The 20,920-nt window shown below is 41.9% G+C and overlaps 1 protein-coding gene across 1 annotated transcript in view; it reads right to left on the reverse strand.

Moving 5' to 3' along the window:
• Window positions 1-9,424: 9,424 nt before the first annotated feature.
• The window catches only part of CKMT2 (creatine kinase, mitochondrial 2), a 38,129-nt gene continuing 26,633 nt past the window's right edge, over window positions 9,425-20,920 (reverse strand). Inside the window, exons 9-13 of the mRNA XM_067315359.1 lie at window positions 19,390-19,475; window positions 16,798-16,921; window positions 14,228-14,362; window positions 13,743-13,868; window positions 9,425-9,643 (exon numbers count right to left, since the gene is read on the reverse strand). Of these exons, the coding sequence (XP_067171460.1) occupies window positions 9,524-9,643; window positions 13,743-13,868; window positions 14,228-14,362; window positions 16,798-16,921; window positions 19,390-19,475 (591 nt within the window). The 3' untranslated portion in view covers window positions 9,425-9,523. The remainder of the gene's footprint in view (window positions 9,644-13,742; window positions 13,869-14,227; window positions 14,363-16,797; window positions 16,922-19,389; window positions 19,476-20,920) is intronic.

The following is a 20,920-nucleotide window of genomic DNA, read 5'->3' on the forward strand; positions in this document are numbered from 1 at the left end:
AAAAAACACACATGCACATGTGCACACACACACATAAACACATACGTAGTTATATCTGCCTATCTACCTGTTCTCACTAGGTCAAGACAACAGCGTACCTTCTCCTGGTGCATACAGCCTGCTTGCTGTTTTTGCGTCAGTACAGCTTTTCACTTGGCTGCAGCTTCTGGTTTCATTCTCACTCTGTTGACAACAGAGATAACTTCAGTTGCCTACTGAATGCACAAATGGGTATATAGAAAAGCTGAGGAACTGCGTAAGCAAGACCAACAAAGAGAGGCTTGCTTTCTTTTCTTTCTGTTCTACAAAAATATTAAATGTTGCCTTTTCTGCAGTCTGCAAAAGTTTCTGTGTGTGTGCGTGTGTTTGTGCACATCTAGGCTTCTGGGCAGGATGGGTGCTGCCTGGCATTCCCCATCAGTAATACAGGGAGTGGAAAAGGCTGTTTAATACCTTTCCACCGTAACAGTATTTTCCCCACACATATCACTTTTTTGATATTGATCACATTTTGCACCTGTTTAGATTTGTTTTGATTTGACACTAGTCACCTGGGAGCTCTGCTGTTCACAGGTAGCAAGTGAAAAATTAGCGTGACAACAGTTGCACACATCATTGAGAAATTTTGTTGCTTTTTTTTTTTTTAACATTTTACTATGTTCACCATGCTAGGAGATATCAAATTGCTTGTCCACAGCACAGTGTTGGAAACAGCATAGTCTAGAGCCTCACTTACCAGATTTGTTTTTTCATGCTCACCAACCCATCACAGAAATAAATGCTCTGGAGATTTGAGGCAATAGGGATGAGAAACCAGGCCAGCAGATCCTGTGGCTTCTTTGGTAGCTCAGGATGAAATCTGCTGAGTACTGTGGTTTGAATCACTTGATATTAGCAGCCTGAGAGAGAAAGCAAAGCACTGATGAATCCTCTTCCCTCCTTCAAAGGCTTTTCTCTATTTTTTAGGTCACCAGTTATTATATTAAATAGTGTAATTCAAGGCCTGACTCGGTGTGCTTATCTGTCACTTACAGAGCTGATTCCTCACTCCATGGCAAGGAGGGAAGGACACCACAACGTGCCATCAGCCGTGGCCATCACCCGAGGAAGCGTGTTGGTGCCGATGGCCAAGGGACCCAGGCAGGACTGTAGTAAATTGGAAAAGGTATATAAAGACGTTCCCTGTGGGCTGGGATGTGACAGCAGCAAGGCTGTGAAGCTGATGTGTCACAGCATCAAGTTCTTCTGAAAGTTTGACAAGTGACTTTGCTTTTGTTCTGGCTGATAATATTTATAATCTGTAAACCCCCAAAAGAGAAGGTTTGTCTGCTGAAAAAGTGCCAGAGGCATCAGTTGTACTTGTGTATGATTGATGGTATCCTCATTCACTCTTTTTTGCCTGTGATCGTTGAATAGTTACTATTGCTTGCCAGAGAGTCAGGATGACATTTTTCTAATTGTTGTTATTTTGATTTAAGCCTGGGTAGAGAAAGGAACAGGTAAGGCCTGTTATTGCATAAATGCTTTTGTATCTGCAGTATTCTGAGGGCTCCTGTACAGGGATTTATTTCGCTGGTATTTTTTTTAACCATAAACTGAGCAGATTACTGATCCTTTTCTTTTTGGCTTTCTTGTCTGTCTGTGGTAAATGGTAAATACATATTCTGTATTTAATGTCAACTATTTATGTATTTTAATTGTTACATGCAAGGATGCGCAGTCTTCAGTAAGCCTGCTCAGCTGACCATAACCCTGTATTAATTCCATCAGGTGATGTTCCCCATGACTCGAATTCTTCAAGACATTTAAACAAGTGCTTAAATGTGTTGCTAGGTCAACTCATATATTTAAAGGTTTATTTTTAGGCAAGTGCTTAAATGCCTGGATGAACTGAGACCTCTAATGGTTAGCCTGCAGTTGGCTATTTTATTTAGTTACTCTATACAGTGAACATACACTGCTCTTTAATATTTCTGTATCCAAATGAAAAATTGGAAGACATCATTCAGGTGAAGAAGGATTATTAGACACATGCTATCATGATAGAAAAAGAATTTTCCTTGTTAATTTTGATAGCTTCCTGTTAAGGAAACATTGTTTTCTTGTAGGATAACAATTTTTGATTTTTCAGAAACACACAGGTATATAACTTTAAACTTAAATAGCACAGTACTACACTTTAGCTAGTCACTTAACATTATAGAATAGATTTAATTTCTACAGTTGTTGAGGTACTGTACACACACAAGAGTGCATTATCCTCTGCAAGCCACTGGCACCTGTTTGGATGTAATGCACTCTTTCTTCTACAGTACTGACTGTATTTAAAATAAAGCTTCTGTGTTTCACAGAATAAAAGAAAACAAGTCTAAAACATCAAGCAGAAATAAATACATAAGTATAGATTCCTTAGGCATGCTGAGCAGTAAGAGAGAGCTCTACATGCTGCTGCTGATCATTACAGTATGACTCATATCCCTTATTTCTGTTCATCAAGAAGATACAGCTCACCTCATTTCTTCAGAGGAAAGTCAAAGTGCCAGCATCTCTGCAGTCATTTGCCAAGTATCAGGCCAATGATCATTGTGTGATAGCAAATATCCAAATGCCCAAAGGCATTTGGATAACCAGCTCTCGTTTAGGCGTCTACTATTTGACTTCAGTTGGAGTTAGGCACCCAGATATATTTTCAAGATTTGCCACTAACAGCTTGTGGAATTAGTAATTTATCTTTGCTTTATTGAATGGTTTGGCTTGAGAAGGTGTTCTGGCTTTGAGGAGGGAAGTCCACCTCAGTAGACAGTCAAAATATAGTCACAGCTTGAATATGTATAATATATATAATCCATTTATATGTGTGTGTGTGTGTGTGTGTGTGTGTGTGTGTGTACATACACATATGTATATATACATACACATAGGTGTATGTTTTATAATACAGGCATATATTTGGTGATAGATTTAGATAGCTATCTAGTCTCAGCAACATATAGGTCTTTTTAAGCTTAAAAATACATATATTAATTGTTTTCAAATGTGGTTGTTTCTCCTGTCCATAGGTACTCAAATTTTCCTGATAACACTATACATCTCACTGATGTCAAATGGTTCGGTCAATATAACCGAGAAGAAAACCTGGTTCAGAAAGCATAGTTACAAAAAGACCTGCTTGGCCGGAATGAAAGCTAGACAGATATCTAGACTGAGACAGAAAACCTATGGACAACATTATCATTTCAAATGAGAATGTACAAGTGCAAAAAATTAACTAAAATAATCTGACATCATAAGTCATAGACTGTTTTTTTCTTTGTCTAGGAAACTCTTGGAACTGTGTGAGTTCACAGAAAAATGGATAGGTGAACAAAATTCATTTATTACCCTTCTTTACTGATAATCTTATTACTGTAATATAGTATTTTTCCATTAAGAACCCAATCTTCTTCCTTAATAATTTATTCTGAGAGAATTAAAAATGCAGTGTCAATCAGCAGCAATGTGCTATGCAATAGACGACCTTTTGGAAGACTCGATTTAATAGGATTTTGTACTATACCTAATGCACTTCAGTGCATGTCATGTTTTCAAGCATCTTTGCAGGCAAAAGAAACAGCTGTTTAGACTCTTTAATCTTTTAATTAGGCCTTAAGCTGAAAGTAAACTGTAAAAGGAATTACAGTAGAAAAAGATGAATATTAATTATTTGACAAGTCTTGAATTACATTCCAACAAGTCATATTAGTAAAATAATTCTGCATATAAATATTAGCTGTAATTCATTCCCTATGTTATCTGTTGCCTTTTTGGATAATATTTCCACAGAAAAATGACATCAGGTCTATTCAAATGTATATTAGTCTTGTAAGAGTGACAGTTTCATGAGCTTTTTAAGTCTGTCTAGTCAGTTCCTGTTAGGTCAGCGCACGATCTTAGGTGTAAGGTGTCAGGAGTGAAATCAATTACAACTGTCATAGCTACAGGCTTGGCTGTTAAGCTTTTAAAACAGACTTCAGAAAATAAGTCAGTTCTGTGCACCTGGTCCCCCCACCAAAGTCTTAATTACAGGGAACCTTTCTAGTGAAGTATGAATTTTGTTTGCTCTTTCCATGAGTTATGTAAACACCAGTGCATGGAATAAAGCCAAAATTCAAAGATATCCCAGTGGGTCAGTCTTCAACCACTTTGAGCAGTGTATCAGCCTCTACACTCAAGCTGTTGCTAGAGCTAACATTGTGTTATAGTTCCCAGAAAAAAAAGTGATACAGTACATCTCCTATTGTTATGCAGTTTTTCGCTGCTAACAACTCATATTCAGCCATCTAGTGATGGACAGACCTCATAACTTATCAGAAGACTGAAGCGCTCCAGACGGTGCATGTTTGTTCAATAGTTTATTCAGTAGTTAAGATCGTAAGGCATATGAGACCGGCCTGGTAACGCATGGAAATTTATAAATTGCATGATATGACTCAGGAGCCCAGTTACCAAGTACAGGCAAGCTTGAGTTCACTTTTTGAAGGTATTTATGTGCGTGTTTCTGTCTCTTTGGATCCGCTGGCTTCCTGCAGCCCTTGCCCGCGCCCCGACACGGTGCCCTCCCTGCATAACTGCCAGCAGCAGCTGAGCTCTTGCAGGGTGTCAGCTGGGAATATGGCTGTAATCACCGGCTGCTGCACTGCCACGGTGCAGCCCTGTACGCTCTCAAGTATAAATAAGTGTTATAACAAGTTTTCATCCCTTCCCTGCCTCTCTCCTGCCAAACAAGTGCTTGGGACCCTCTCTGAATCCCATCATGAATGCCCAGCTGAGCCATAACCCTCAGTTTCTGGGTCACGATTGAAACACTCAGTTCATTTGTTCAAACACTCCCATATTTTGTGGCAAATCTGACTCAGGTTACCAAACTGCAGCGAGACCCGCAGCAACCAGGCCTGTCAGCCTGACTGGTGGGGCACCTCACATGCCTGAGGCGATCTTACCGGGTATCCTGGGCTGCTTCTGCTGCCACGGCCCTGTCTTTGAGCCTGACTCATTCTTCCTTCTCCTGAGGCAGCTCCGCGCCTGCTGCTCCTTGCCCTGGGCTCTGTCTTGTACCAGGGACTTCCTGGCTCCCACTCCTGGTGCAGTCTCTGACCCAGGTCCTGGCTTGACTTCTCCCAGCCACCTCTTGACTTCCCAGTTCCTTGCCAATGCTCCTTAGCCAGACCCTCGGCTTGTTCCAAGGGCTTGTTCCAAGGGCTGGCTTTTCTAGGGGCCAATCTCAGTATGCATTAACTTCAACATATGGCTCCAAACCTGGCTCAGGCCTGGCACAAATAATTGAGCTTAAGCATCCAGGCATCCCAATAGATGTAATCATGCTCCCAGGTGGCTAAGAACTGTATATCTATCTTCTGTTTTCCTTGACTCTCTTCTTCCATGTTTTCAGCCTGTGTTTCTCTCATTCACTGTTCTGCCTCTTCTTTCACCCTGTAAGTGCCTTCAAAAAGTAGGTCTGTCATTACCCAGTGGTGCACAGGACAAAGGAATTGCAGCTTCCTGACGGCCTTTGGTGCCCCTCTGCAAATCAACAGTGTGTGCCTATCGCACTGGCCATTTAGACAACGTATTTATTGTTAGAACAATATTTGTATGGCAATTTCAACAGACAAGAATGCATTCACTATTATAACCAGACAATTCTCAAAAAGTCATTGCCCATTTCCCGGTAGAGCTGAGAGAATTGTGCCAACTTTTCCCTTGTCCTCCAGTGGCCAATTCCTCTCCAGTTCTCACCCTGTATGAACTGCCTGATGGCCTGCTGATGGGCTCTCGTTGAGCATGACCTGCAGGTTTACTATTGCTGATCCCTAGGCACTGATGTGTTAGTCACAGAGGTTATAAAAGTACTTGAGGCATGGCATATAGCCCTTCTTGGAGTACTTATGAATAGCAATTCAAATAAATTCCAAGGATTTATAGAGAATAAATATTTGAATCTATCAGGACAGAGTTCTATAGGCAGAAAAGGATCTCAGCAGTGCAAACTTGGTGGCATGGGAAAACTGAATATAAGAAGAAGGTGCAAAGTAACACCATTGGTCTAGGGCTAGTGCAGCAATCCAACTTTTTAACCTTTAATATTTTCTTATTGAATCAGAATCTGTATGGTTCTCTTTCTTGTTTGGTAACTCTACAGGTGCTTTATTTCCTGCTGCAGCCATTCACCAGAGTATGTCCTCTGGAAACAGTGCAGCAGCAGCATTGCTCCCTTCAAGCTGTCAGAAAAGGCTGTAGAGCAGGAACATGTCCCCACCCCAAATGCCAGGATGTACTCCACTTGGAGATAAACAGTGTCCAGGTGGACAGCAAACTGGCGTGAGGACACTAGGGTTGGGTGAAAATGTCCAGCATAGTGCTAGTAAGTATGTGACTGGCTGAGTTTCATTTAAAATATTAAATAGTGACCTAGAAAGAATGAAAATAAATTACTTATATTTATCAGCTGAGTTGTTCTTGCTGACAGTATAAATGTCACAGAGAGTGAGAAAGACCACACAAGTGAAATATGTAAGTAAGTGGCAAATAATAAGCCTTTACAAAATAATCCATACGAGAATATTTTATTTGTGAAGGACACACTTGGAAGCCACCAGCACAGAGAAAGCTGCAGTTTAATAATAGCAGACAGTAAATTAGATAAAGGTATCCATGTTTGTGCAGGCTTACAGTTCCATGTCTGGTGAGGGCACAAGAAAGCCAGAGCATTTCTCTGGCTTATTTCCTCATCTGCAGGCACTTTGCAATAAGTCCAGTCACAGGATCACAAAATCATGTAGGTTGGAGGTCTGGCAGTCAGGAGATGTGGAGGCAACCTCGTCCAACTCCTGACTCAAAGGAGGAACAACTTAGACCAGATTGCTCAGGGCCTTGTTCAGTCAAGTTCTGAGTATCTCCAAGGATGGAGATTTTACAACCTGTCTGGGCAATCTGTTCCAATTTTTGACCACCCTCACAGTGCAAATGGTTTCCCTAATACCTAATCAGAAATTCCAATTTGTGTCCGATGCCTCTCATCCTGTCGCTGTGCACCTCCAAGAAGTCTTGAGTTTTTCTTCTCTAAACCCTCCAGGTAAGCAGTTGTAGGCAGCAATAAGATGCCTTCTCTTCTCCAGACTGAACAAACACATTACCTCGTACATCATGTGCTCCAGCCTCCTGACCATCCTGGTGGCCCTGCACTGGACTTGCTCCAGTTTGTCACCGTCTTTTCTGTACTGGGGAGCCCAAAACTGGACACAATACTCCAGATGTGGTCTCACAAGTGCCATCTAGAGGGGAATAATCACTTCCATCAATCTGCTGGCTACACTCATGTGCAATACAGCCCAGCATAGGCATACTGCTGACTAATGTTCAACTTGCTGTTCAGCAGGACTCTTAAGTCCTTGCAAAGCTGCTTTCTGTCCAGTTGTCTGCAAGTTTGTGCTGTTGCATGGAGTTACTCCATCCCAGGTGCAGCATGTTGCATTTGCCTTTGTTGAACTTTGTGAGATTTCTGTCAGCCCATATCTACAGTCAAACTCCCTCTGAATAGCAGCCTTGCTCTCCAGTGTATCAGCCGCTCCCTCTCATTTAGCACCATCAGTGGACTTGCTGAGCATTTAATGCACCCCATCATCCAGGTCATTAATGAAGACGTTAAACAGTATCACCAGCTCCAGCATTGACCCCTGAGGAATGCTACTAGTAGCAGGCTGCCAGCTGGACGTCGTAACACTGCCTACCAGCAGTTTGCAAGTCAGCAGAAGGAAAGCAAGTAGAGGCTATAATCTGAGTGCGTATAGGTTCACAGTAGAATTTTGTGCTGATCTGAAGGTTTTGGAGGGCTGGTAGTGAAGCATTTCCAGTTTTACTTGTTTGCTTTCTATGTGATATCAGCAAGAGTCTCTTTCCCTCAAAGTGCCACCATGACTGCTAGAGAACTGTGAACAGCTTGGTATGCTTTAGTTCTAGATGATGGTGGGAAAACCCAGGGACAGGGGAGAGTAGGAATGGAATGGACAAAAGCAGGTCTGAATGCCATAGATGGCACTTCAGGTACATCTACGCAGTTCAATCCAGCCATGTTAGAGATCTCTGGATAAGTGTGTGCAGAGCAACTAGCTGAGGTGCTGAAAGCAGTATGAGCACATCAGCTCAGGGCTGCATACTGTCTGCTCAGCCCAGCTACCTAGTCCTGGTGCATGGCCACACTGATAAAGTTACATTGTGTGAGGTGCTGTAACGAGCTCCAAGGTGCTAGTCCAGGGGATTACTGGACTGCACGCTCTAGACGTGTTCGTACCTACAGTAGCAATGGGCCCTCTGGCAGTATCCTTTGGCTGCCCTTGTAAATCTGAAATGTATTCTGCTGATACTACTCCCAGCTCAACAGCAACACAGCATATTCATGAGGGCATGTTTTGATTTTTTTTTTTTTTCTGGGAAGAACTGGTGTTTTGAATGTGGTTACTGCGAAACACTGAATATGTTGCAATATGCAGAAGAAAAGCAATGGGACCGTTACCATCTGCTATTTTTTCTTTCTACCAAGCTGCTCACCACATGGAATAGTAGTGAGCCCAGAAATGGTTTTATTCAGAGTGTCAATACATCCTAGGCACTTTGATGACTGACAGTGAGCTGCAGCCTGTGCCCCATTACCTGGGACCTGAAAGCTGCAGACTTGAATAGGCCATGCTAGGCAGGTTTATGTTGGATACAGAAGAGCAGCAAACTGGTTTGCTTGCTGATTTTTTTTGGGCCAGCTTGCTGCAGCCACAGGCCAGAAGTGGCGGTTGAGGAATGACCTGGTGAATTCTTCAGGGCTAAAAAAGTCTGAGAGTTTGGGATGACATAGTAAAGAAGATTGTATGCAGACCAAAGGAGAGACAGCTTCCATAGAGCGGCACCAGTGAGTTCCAGATGACAGGTTAAGCAATGGACTTCTGAGACTGAAGCCATGTGCAACTGCCTACTCTAATGAACTGTTGAACTTACCATGGTGTTGAATGTCAAAAACATAATGAGCATTTTGCAGCACCTGCCCATCAGGCTGACAGACTTCAGCTGCCTGGACAGTCACTGGAAAGAAGTGGTTCTGTGAATGACAATCAGGTGCTCATAGAAGACCGTATAAATATGGCCTTAAGTGCAAATCCAAGCTAGAATTAAAATATTTCTGGTTTTTGCATTATTCAAGTAATACTTTCCTTATCACCAGCCAAGAAAGGGTCAAAGCCTAGGTAAAGCTTGCTTAGATGCAAGCAGAAGAGGGAAGCAATCCCCACAAAAGAGTATACCAAGGTGCTTGTGGGTGGGTACATCCTACTAAAGCTGCAGTAAGAATATTTTCTTGCCAGTGTAACCAGGCATCTAAAGAGACATTAGGTATCAGGTAGAGTTTTATTACACAAGATATTTATACAGAGATATACAGAGGTGCCTTTCTGTTAGAATGGCAGCCATATTTACCATCAGTTACCAGTCTTCGGTAGCAAGGTCACTTCCTGCCAAACTGAGGCAACGGTGGTGGTACTTTGATGTCTTGACCTCTTTCCAGTTTCTTCTCACAATCAACTAGATAATTGACCCCATCAATGACAATCTGAACTAGCTCTACCTGCAACAACAACAACAAAAATAAAAAATATTTAGATAATGCTGTTAATGGAGGAAGGAAAAATTGGCTTGTGCTGCAAAGACAGCAAGTAAAACCAGACACAAGGAAGGTCACATCCTAGAGATCACACACTCTGTGGCACAGGCAGTGTGGGTCATGAACTGGTCCAGTGGAAGCCCACAGTAATTCCTTTCTCCCTATCCCTTCTTCTTTTTGCCCTGTGTCAGAGTTTTTGGCCTTCTGATAGCGTAAAATTTCAAACAGACCCCTAAAGCTATTTCCACCAAATTCTGCTCCTATACATATTCCTATGATAAAAAAAAAAAGTGCTTAAATAAAATGCTTAAATAAAATGATTAGGCAAAATTTTAAAGGCCTATTTCAAACATGACCATTCTGAGGACATAAGAGCCTCTCAAGACATTTGCTTGGCACAGGCAGGGGCTCCTGTCTGTTGTGTTTTCAACATTCACATATCAGGATGAAGAAACTGAAAAGCAGTGCCGTGCATGCTCAGAGTCACCAGGCAGCTCTCTCTGAAGTGGCAAATGTCAGTGTAAGTAAAGAGGCTCTGGTATTTCGCCAGTGGCATATTATATGATATTCCCAATACAAATTCTGAAGAGGAAAAAGTGCTTCTTCCCCATTTTCTGGACCCTCAGCAGAAGGCCAGCTCAGCTGCTGTGTGATGGTCACCCGCAGCTGCCAAAAGAGGCAGTCTCACTTGCTGCGTGTTCCCTGTTCCCATGCCTGTACCTCCCCTGTGCTCGCAGGAGCATTTCTGTGAGTCAGCTGAAAACTGACTGGGATGGGGGCACAAGGAGGTGAAGACAGAAGCTTATTTCCCTGATCCAGCAGTACCATGAGCCCGGAGTGCTGCTGGAGGCACGGGGTGGAATAGGAGGGGGTCCTTCACACAGCTGGGTGTGGGAGGACGGTGGGGCTACACTTTTGGCTGCAGCCAGTTACACTGACTGGCTGAAAGGGCTCATCAAACCGGAGTCTTAAACTCCTTCATGGCTCACTCCATCTGCAGGACCATACCTTCCCCTGCAGATGACCATCCCCTACCATGACAATTTGTCAGCTGCCTTTATGCAGGGAAACGTCCTGCTGATTCTGACAGGAGTGTTAGTTTTGGAGGGGCTGTTTCATCAAGCCCAGGATCCTCATTTCTGAAGTAGAAGGACTCATCCTAAACTCATGCTGGCTTTCTGTAATTCCTTTGTTTTCCACTGAGGTACTCTTGATTTACACTGGCACTAGTGGGATTGGATTCAGACCCAGAGCAGCACCAAAATTTGCAGTTCTGTATTGCAGAATGCAGTGGTGTCTTTGTAATCTCTTTCAAAATTACTGAAGACTACAAGGTGTCTTGTCCCCTACAGAGTTCTTCCGCAGGCAGGGACATGCCCCAGGCCCCCAGGTATTGTTAGCTTCACAGTAGACAGCAAGCTATAGTACTAATTTTTTCTTAATCTTCATGAATTGGTTCATTAGCAACCTTTAATGACTCATTTGTTAAAAATGAATGCAGAAACTAAATCCCATTGTCTCTTTATTGTGACAGTGACTGATTTTCAAGGGATTTGTTTTTACTATAAAGCAATTCAGTGGCTTAGCAGTTTATTGTGCTGTCTTTTACAGACCAGAGGTCTGAATATGCAGCCACCAGGAGAAAAGAAATTTCATATTAAGTTTGCATTGACCAGTGACGCAAAGCAAAAATACTAACAATTTTATCTTGCACCTTTGGGAGAATAATTTACTTCTACACACATATTTACCACATAATGGAATTTATTTTATTATGCACCATAATATGTCCTATAATAAAACATTTCTGTACTCTTGAATTTGTCTTGTCTTATTTAGATTTAAAAATCTTCAAGGTAGGGATTGTATCTTATTGGCTTAACTCTTCAAATCCTCACTATATGAGATACTGCTGACAGTGGAAATCCTCATATAAGCAAAAATTTATAGGTTCAAGCCACCTGTCAGTAGAACTTGTATTAATTAATCATGCTGTGTAATCCTTTTAAATTATTAGTGTTATCTTAGTATAAAGCACACATGGTGATGTTTCAGTTATTAATAAATGTCTTGGTTGCATACTGTTTTTGCAAATAATACAGCTTAATAGCTTTTCACTCCTATATGTTTAAGGCTCGAGCCAAAGGAACTTAGCTACCTACTTGCCAGAATAGGCATCAAACTCCAAAATTTAAATTCTCCAAAGCCCTGTCCAAATGCCCTTTGGCTGTGAAAACATTTAAGGGCACGTCCAAATAAGAAAGTGCAAAAGAGCTGAATTTGCTCTGTTCCAGAGGCAGAAAGTGCAGGGTGGCTGGATATGAACCAGTCTGAATCTAGTTGCAGTCTAAGTGCATTATCCCAGGGTTATGTCTCTGTTATGAAAACCTGCCATGAATCAGGCTGAGTTCAGGTGCTGTGCAGCAGTAATAAGGCCAAACTGCACCCACACCTAAGTTGCTAAAGCCTCCCAGCGCTCTGCTGTTCTGTGTATATGTACCTTGACACTACACTCTACTTTGCAATGGCGTTTTAACTTGCAGTGACGTCCCCAAGGTAATTCAAGTTTTGCTGCTAGACAAGCAGGCAGCCCTTCAAATCCTGACACAAACAAGCAGGCTGACATCTGAGACCAAAACCTGTTTTGCACTGTTGAAGGAGTCCAGTGGAGTAAAAGTCCTCAGGAGACATCTATCCCACTAGGGCCTGCCTGACGGACCATAGCTGAGAGGTTAGAGCACTCACATAGGAAGTAAAAAGCATGTTTGACAGAAGATTTGAATCTACATTTCCTATCTACTAGTAGAGTGCTAGAAGCACTGGGCTTACACAGTTTTGCAAGGTTAATTTTTATCTCACTTGTTCTTGATATGGCCAAGGGTGAACTTTCCTCCCTGATCTCAGTGAGGAAAGGGAAGCTGTATAGCTGTGCCACAGGACTTACAGCATGTGACCTGGAGGAAGGACTTGGCTCAGGCAGAGCTAATGGAAGGGGGCTGCAACTCTTTTGCACTGCTGTTTCTTCCCCATCCTCCAGTAGATTTGCTCTTAGGAGCTCTTCTGCTTTATAAAATACTTAAACTGGAATGAGGTCTGGGACCTGGGTCTGCCAGGTGAGAAGCCTCACCATCAGGCTTTAGGGGCATTTCCACTATTTCTGTCCACTGCTTTTGCGTTCAAACTGAAATAGCTTCCAAAGAGGTGTCTGAATCTAACCCATCTTATCTTAGCCTACAGCTCAACAGGGAGGGCTCAGAGATGACAGTTCAAATCTTTGCTCCACTGCAAGCAGAGGGTTGGTTTAAATCCAGCTCTCCTGCATCCTCTACTCAGTGCAACACTGGGCATGGGAACATGGCACCTCCTCCGACTTATCCATTATTTTGATGTAAAAGGATTGGCCTAGTCCTGCTCTCTACCTGTAGAGAAAGTGCATAATGGTGAATCCTAAAAGGAAAACAACACATTAATCCAGTCTTGATTTCAGTGTCTGACTTCCTGGGTGGTTTAGGACTCAATCTCTATCTTTTTCCTCAGCATTTCACACTGGGTGCAGCAAGCACAGTGGCTAGCTTTATGCCCAGCATACAACCTTCAGTGAACTCCATTTTTAGATACCTAACTTATGCCCAGCATCACAGAGAGCCTGGACAGCCAGCTCATAGCTGTGTGCTCCAGCAGGCAGTTGGGTCTATGAGTTCATGCTGTGATGCTGAGAAACATCAGCCCAAGGAAAATCTGTTGCCACAGCCAAATGTTCCCAGTACCTACGCACTCTCAACAGAGTGCCTCAGCACATGGTATAAACAAGTTGCATTTATGGAGCTTGCTCTTTTTTTTTTCCCCCATTGTCATAAAAGGAATATTTGGCAAACACTTCATGCATGTTAGTCATTTTCCATTGTGTAAGCATTTTCACTGGATCAGATTCACCAGAAGTAAAAACTGCCATAGCTCTGCTGAAGTCAATGGTGTGACTAAAATCAAAGTGAACCCAAATGGAGGGAAACTGACTCACATAAGTACAGACCTGTGTTTAAAAAAAAAAAAAAGAACAGGTTACCTCTGATCGACCCATACGGTCTAGGTTGGAGATATCATATACATCCGCTACAGCTGCCGTGTCCACGCCACCAGTGCCGCGCTTCTGAAGCCTCAGGTTCTCCAGGATTTTTGGAAACCTGGGATCCTAACAGAAGAAATAGTTTTGCACCTATTGCTTTTTGCCGTACTTATTGTGCTAAGTCCTTGTAATGCTATTATCCATGACTTAATAGAATCCCCCAAAAGGCAGAGATGGATAGTTTCCTCTGTCTTTGGATTACAGCCTGTCTTGGTGGCTGTCTGCTGAGCAGATTAATTTCCAAAACAAATACAATAATTTGCAGAACAAAAGTATGCTCCATTACTCATGCATTATCTCTAGGACCTTGCTGTTACACACCATGCCAACGTGCGATCACTGTAAGCTGTCATTTTTCATTTGTTCCCTTATAAATCAGATGAAGGGTTGACTTATGTCACTGGCCTTTTAAATGACTTATATACCTTGCTAAGCTTTGGCAGCTTAACATGGACTCCAGCGCGTAAACCCGTTCCCAGGTTGGAAGGACAAGTCAGAACATATCCAAGACGTTCGTTCCACATGAACTCCCAGCCTCGTTCTTTAATTAATCTTTCAACCTGTGAGGGTAGAAAAAGACAGGGATGCATACAAATGTCTCATCCTCTGACATTTGTTTGTAACTGAAATTCTTTTCACCTTGTATTTATGTTGATGATGAACTTCACTAACAGCAATGGAGGTGCATAAATATAAGCCTGAGCAGAGTCTGGCTTGGATCTGATGCAAATCTTTGCGCCCATCAGGCACCAAGGTCCCCAGTGAATATTACAAGGACCTCTTCTCATCTGCTTACTACCACTAGCTTGCAGATTCTTTGTCACTTTACCACAAGTCTCCCTGTCATGATGGTTTTGTATAGCCCTAGCCAGGAAGACATATTTTTACATAAGAAGTACTTATCTAGAATATAAATTAGTTTGTAGCCTTGGTGTTTTGGGAGTGATGTTGCAAAGCACAAGCCCCAAAGTCTCCAACACTACGGAGCAAACAAAAGGCGCTGAAGTGCAGTTTCATGTAATTTTCAAGGTGATCACATTATTCTAAGGGGCAGGAAACTTGATTTCTAAATGCCTAAATTTAACAGCCCTGCTTCCATTGTAAGATGACTATATAGCACCTACATAATGATTTTCATTAGTAGATCTCCAGCCCAATTAGAAAAGGAGACTGAAATCATTATCCTCAGAAATATCATAAAGGTCCACTGACCTCTGAATAGGCCACTATTCTGTCCACTCAGCTACACACCCCAGACTTACTTCTGTGATCCCACTACAGTTGCAGTTCAGTAAATTCACTGACAGAAGACAATCAGATACTTATCCAGATACTCAGGACCTCTGCAATATAGGAAATACTTGCATTTTGCAGAAAGATACAAAATAAAGGACTATTTTAACATCATTTGCATAGTCTGTAAGGACACCAGAATTGATGGTGAGAAACTAGATCTGACTTCCTGCCTCAAGGCATCTGCTTTGGACAGTACCCAGAGCTGTCTGACCACTTCTCACAGCAAGGGCCATAGGTCCACTTCTGTTGAACATGAGCTAACCACAGTAGCAGAGGCAAACCTGGGAACAACATCCACAAGCCGTGTCACTTAGGCTGTAATCCTGTACACTGTTCAGTGTTATGGGCATCCCCGAGAAGCATAAAAGATCCCAGTGAACCACCCAGGTGCCAAAGAAGCATCCATTAGGTGCTTTTGTATTTCCATGTTCCCAAACCCACTACCTACTCAAACTTTCTTAGGGATGCTCTGAAGTTACCTTCTTCTGGTCCTCAGGGACCACATCCACAATCAGAGGTTGTAGTTCCCTGCTCTGCCCACTTTGCCTTGTACTTTCTTCAGGCCAGGGGCTGCACTGGTGGCTGTGAAGTGATATGGAAGGAGGTACACTGCATTGGCTCTACAACATTCAGGGGTTTCCTGAGACAGAGCAATCTCTAGAAAGTCAGAGAAGCTGGAGTGAAGGCTGTTTTGCCATGGCGGAGAGGAATGAAGTGGTCCTGAGCTGGCCCAATATGCATTTCCAGACTGAGGAACAAAAGCAGTATGATGGATATAAACACTGTTCCTCTACAGTGCAGGTGAACTGAGCACGTCAAGGACCCCAGTGGGGAAAAATAATTGTTTTATATAGCCTGATTATTCTTACAGTCTTGGAGACAACTTGAAGCCAGTTTCAACCTTACATAACTTAACCTCTAGGGTATCATCTATCATGGCAACCCATCTAAGGATGATGTGGACAAGAAGAGTGGAGAAAGTTCTGACATGTCACCTACCCTGCTGTGCCTTTTTTGCTAGTATTGCATGTGGAACAGAATAGAATCTTCTTTCTCTGTTAAAGCACTTTTTCTGTGCCAGAGCAGTACACAGGGCTGCCCTGGGCCCATAGCCAAACTGCAATCATACCTGGATTGTCTAGACAAAACAGTTATAACCCAAACATCATTCTATGAGTTTTGTTTTTCTTTATGAATAGCTGTACCAGAATAAAATCCAGGAGCCCTCCCAATCAATCCTTAGTATTTTAATCACAAAACCCAGTATCCTCCCAAAGTAGTCAGAGGCCAGAAGTCCTACCTCCTGAGTCCTGTGTACAACCTCAGCAACGTCCACTCCACTCCCAGAATCAGGGGTTAGAACCAGCAGGCTGGTCTTCCAAAATAAAATGCTTTATTTATGAATTTTCACAGCCTTCAGACACAAGGTGGCAAGGAAGGGATATTTCTTTAGCCAGCCAGTGCTGAAGATGGTAATACAAAAGCTACAAAGACATTTTGTCTATTTTTCCCTACAATTCAGCTAATGATTTGCCCTTGTTTCCTTCTTTAATTGCCATTAATGTGGGTTGCTCTTTGGACTGGTGTTACTTTATTTTGTTGCTCCTGGAGATGTCAGTTCAGTGTTAACCACAGTAAGCAGTGCTGACAAGAGCCCGGCAATAAACAAACAGGAGTAATAACCTCATTGATTTACTACCTCTTTTAAACCACGGCAAAATCTTTCAAACACCCGTTTCATGTTGCCACCCTTTTCCATGGATATCACCCTGGTGTGGTCCTCTTCATTAATCCAGATAAGAAATGTCTTGTCATTGTTATGCCTGGTTGAGAGAAAAATGAGTAGCTTTAAAGTACAAGCCCTGAAAAATAATTCTCAGTATCCTTAGTTTTATCAGAGTCTTTCAGGACTGTGAAGACATTAAGCACTGCAAAATAATACTGCTCTCCAGCGTTAGGGTATGAGCTACTTTCACAGTTTGATCCCCCATGCCAATGCAATTATGCAAGTTTTTCAGGTCACAGCGACAAGAGTAGTTTTCTCTGATCACATCATGCCCTGATGCTGAGCTAGGAGGAACACGTTGTCTCCTAACATGGCCACAGCTGGGAGGTACAGCTGCTAAAGGAACAGGCAAGTTTGGCATCTTCAGTCACTGGGGATGTTTGCCATTTTTCTTAAAAAATTGTGCAGCTAGAAAAAAACCTAATGTTTACACACTGCTGGGGGCCGAGCAATCTAGCTAACTGTATTCTCTTCTGGATCAAATCCCGGTGCCCTTTACATCACTTGGGAACACTGCATTGCCACATCCAGTCAAATTACACGTTTCAGGAAAACAGCTACATGTTGCTTCTGGACAGTGTACTAAAGATGCAGATTTGTCAATTAAGATAAAAATGCCTGAAGAGAAGCTATCCACTCTTCTTCAAACAGATCAGTCATGACTGGGTTTATGAAGTGCTAGGTCAAACCTGAGGTCACTTTTCCTCACTTTTCTCCATTTTTTCTGTCTTTTACAGCAGTCTTTCTACAGAATGTAGAAGGTGATTGATAGGATTAGACTTGTTCATACAAATAGTGGAATATTATCAAGCTTGAAAGACATAAAACCCAAGAGTTAAAGTTCACCTGACTTTCATCTTGTCTTTTACTGCGACTCCCTTTTCACACTTGGAGTTTGTGGGTGCAAAACTGAACAGGTGCAAACATCCTATAGCCTGACATTAGAGTTACAGAGAGGTCCAACTACCTCATTTTCAGTCACGTACAAATATTCAGGGTAGGATTTTTCCAAAGAGATTGATATTGGCCTGACTCAGCACCCCCATTAATTAAATAAGTGTACTCAAGGCAGAGTGACACCACACTGAATACATTTAAATAGCACCATCTCTTTCTATGGAGCGGGTGGGAATTGTCCTGCAGACTTTAACACGGACAGGATTTCCATCCTTGGTGCCTGTGCAGAACACATTTCACAGTGTACTCTGAGACAACAAGTTCTTGTAAAAGAAGGGCAGGTTTTCCAAATCTGGCTCACTGAAATATTTCCAATCACACTAACTCATTTTTTCCATTCTGCCTGATATTTCACAAGTAAAACACACCAAAACCAGATCTGTTTTATTCAGGAGTTCCCTTGATAGTATTTACATTGCTGGCACTTTCTCTGTTTGACTGGAGAGACAATGAATGGGATGCCTCAGATTTATCATTTTTCAGGAACAAATCTCTTGCTCAGATTAAAATGGGCACCATGGAGCTAACCTGAAGCTCACTGAAATAAAAAGTCCTCACAGATTTCCTTTTGATCAGGTTCCACAGTGCTTGTTCGCTGCCAGAGAGCAAGTTTAACTCATCACAATTATAATGCTGCTGAACAGGATCCAGTATCCACACACTGCTTGAAGACCAGATTTTTTTCCACATAAAGACCCATTCTCTCCGAAAGTCTTGAACCTGCCTAGGGCAAGAAGGTAGGCTGGATGATTTCTCAGAATCCTTATTCACATAGTTTTCCAGAATTACAACATCTGGTAACCCCTGGAAATAGATCAGGATGGATGCAGATGCTGCTCACTGCCCAGCTGTCCCCACCACGTGATAGAGGCTGGGCACGCTGTACTGGCAGTGTTCCTGGGGGCTTTTATCCCTTTCTCTCCCCAGAAAATACTCTATTTGGGCACAAAATATACCGGGGTTATAAAAGTAGAAACAGACCTAAAACATAAAGGAAATTCAACTACTTTTGTATCCCCTCTTGTCCAGTTTATTCAGAAAGAAAGGATTACTTTCAATTCAGGCAATTAAAATAACATTCTGTCTGTAGAAAGCGGGGACGGGGGGAAAGGAATTTACAATGTAGTATCCTGCAACTGTATTGCCAATGATTCCTAGCTAATAGCATTACTATAATCCAGTCTTAGACTGCACTTATAACCTCTGCCCTGCTGATTTCATGGTGATTCACTGGCTCTTTCCCAAATCAAATTTTTATCTAGAAATAGAAAAAGCAGTGATAAAAAGCCAAAGAAGGAGTCGTGCTTATGATGCTACACTGTGTTGCTGATATTAACGATGGCTTCTATGAATATAGAGTTCTTACCCACTGTATTATTCATTGTTGGATTTTCTTTTTTTAATTAATCAATCAAGAACATTTTTAAAAACCAAACAGAACATGCTGTGAGTATCAGGACAGAACAACTGCAGGGTTAGGACAAGCAAGGAGACTTGTAATATAATCTTTTAAACATGACACAAGCTTCTACATGTCACACAACATACCAGATTCCTCTGGCATCTGGCCAGTCACGTGCCATCCCAGCACATGTTAGCAAAGGGGACACTGGTTTATCAAAGAGAAAATGATCCTAGACACCAAAAGGGGGCCAGAGAAAGAGAGAGAGGGAAAACAAAACAAAATTCATGTTTATTCAGGGAAGCAATATAACACTTACACATTTAATGGGAAGGTAATCAATACACAAATGAACTGCACAGACCAGCTTGTGAATGTGGTTCCTTCTTGACTGAAAACTAAAAGCACTTTACCCAGGTGATTTTCTCAGAGGGCAAATTCTTGCAGATTCTCACTGACACTGGTAATATGACTACATTTTGCAAAAAAATGTTTTCAAATATAGGAAAGAAGTGGAGGAATGGACCTAGGGACCACATATATGCAACAAAGGGGACTCTGGAGACACATAGCACTATAACTACAGATATGTATCTGCACACAGACAAATTTCAGGGTAGAAGAAGGCAATGAGTCTTTAAAGACAGCAAAATATCCAATGCTAGTTCTGAAAGGAGATTTCTCCAGCACAGAGATTTAGCAATTTATTTTGAGTGTGAAATCATGGTAGGAATTAAAACAGTGCTTGACCTTTTGGAATCACAGAGTTGTTCTGTTCCTCCTCAGAGATTTTATTTCTTATTTAATAAACATAGCATTTGGTGTGCCAGAGACTTGCCACATTCCAAATCATTTAATTTTTTTTTAACTAACTGAGCTGTTTTTTCCCCAAGCAAATAAGTATTTTATTTTCATGTGTATGCTGAAATATTATTAGTTCTTAAATCCTCAAACACTGCCATATCAAATGTTGTAGGTTTTTTTTCCTTTCTAGGGTTTAATTGAGAATAGGGAGGCAAGCTATCCAGTATAAATTTGACATGGTAAGTCAGTCATGGTAAGTTGATAAGCTTTATTTTTTTTTTCTCAATGGAGAATCTTAGGCCTTCATCTTCAAATGGCCTGTGACGGGCATGATACAGCCAGAATATCAACCATACAGAACAAAAAGGTATAGAGGTCTCTCTGCTCATCACAGGGACACAACATGTACTTCCTCAGTTTGCTCCACTCTACACTTTTGTTTGAGAGAAAAATTCCTCCTTTCACAAGAAATCAGCTGAGCCCTATTAGCTTTCCTTGTAAGCCTATGACCCAAATCCACAAAGTACTGAAAGCCTCCCATGTTGAATGTCTCCTTGGTTGAATGCCATTCAAGTCTCACTGATTTGATCTCATAGGGATCAAATGGTGCTTATTAAAGTTTGGCAGAAAGCCTGACATCTTAGAGACTCAAGATCCTAAAATACTGAAGGAAGTAAGTAATGGTATGAGTTAAAGATGGAATCTGAGGTTACAACATTCAATGCCCTGACATTTATAAATTTGCATTACTGTGAAAGCAAACAAATAAGACAAGGCAAAATGCTGAATCAATGAAGCCTGTTTCACTTCCCAAAGAATTTAACCTGTAAATCATGAAGGAATTATGTTCTCTGCAGTCCTATTTTGAGCTGT

Source organism: Apteryx mantelli, chromosome Z (assembly GCF_036417845.1).
Source record: "Apteryx mantelli isolate bAptMan1 chromosome Z, bAptMan1.hap1, whole genome shotgun sequence".
NCBI lineage: Eukaryota > Metazoa > Chordata > Aves > Apterygiformes > Apterygidae > Apteryx > Apteryx mantelli.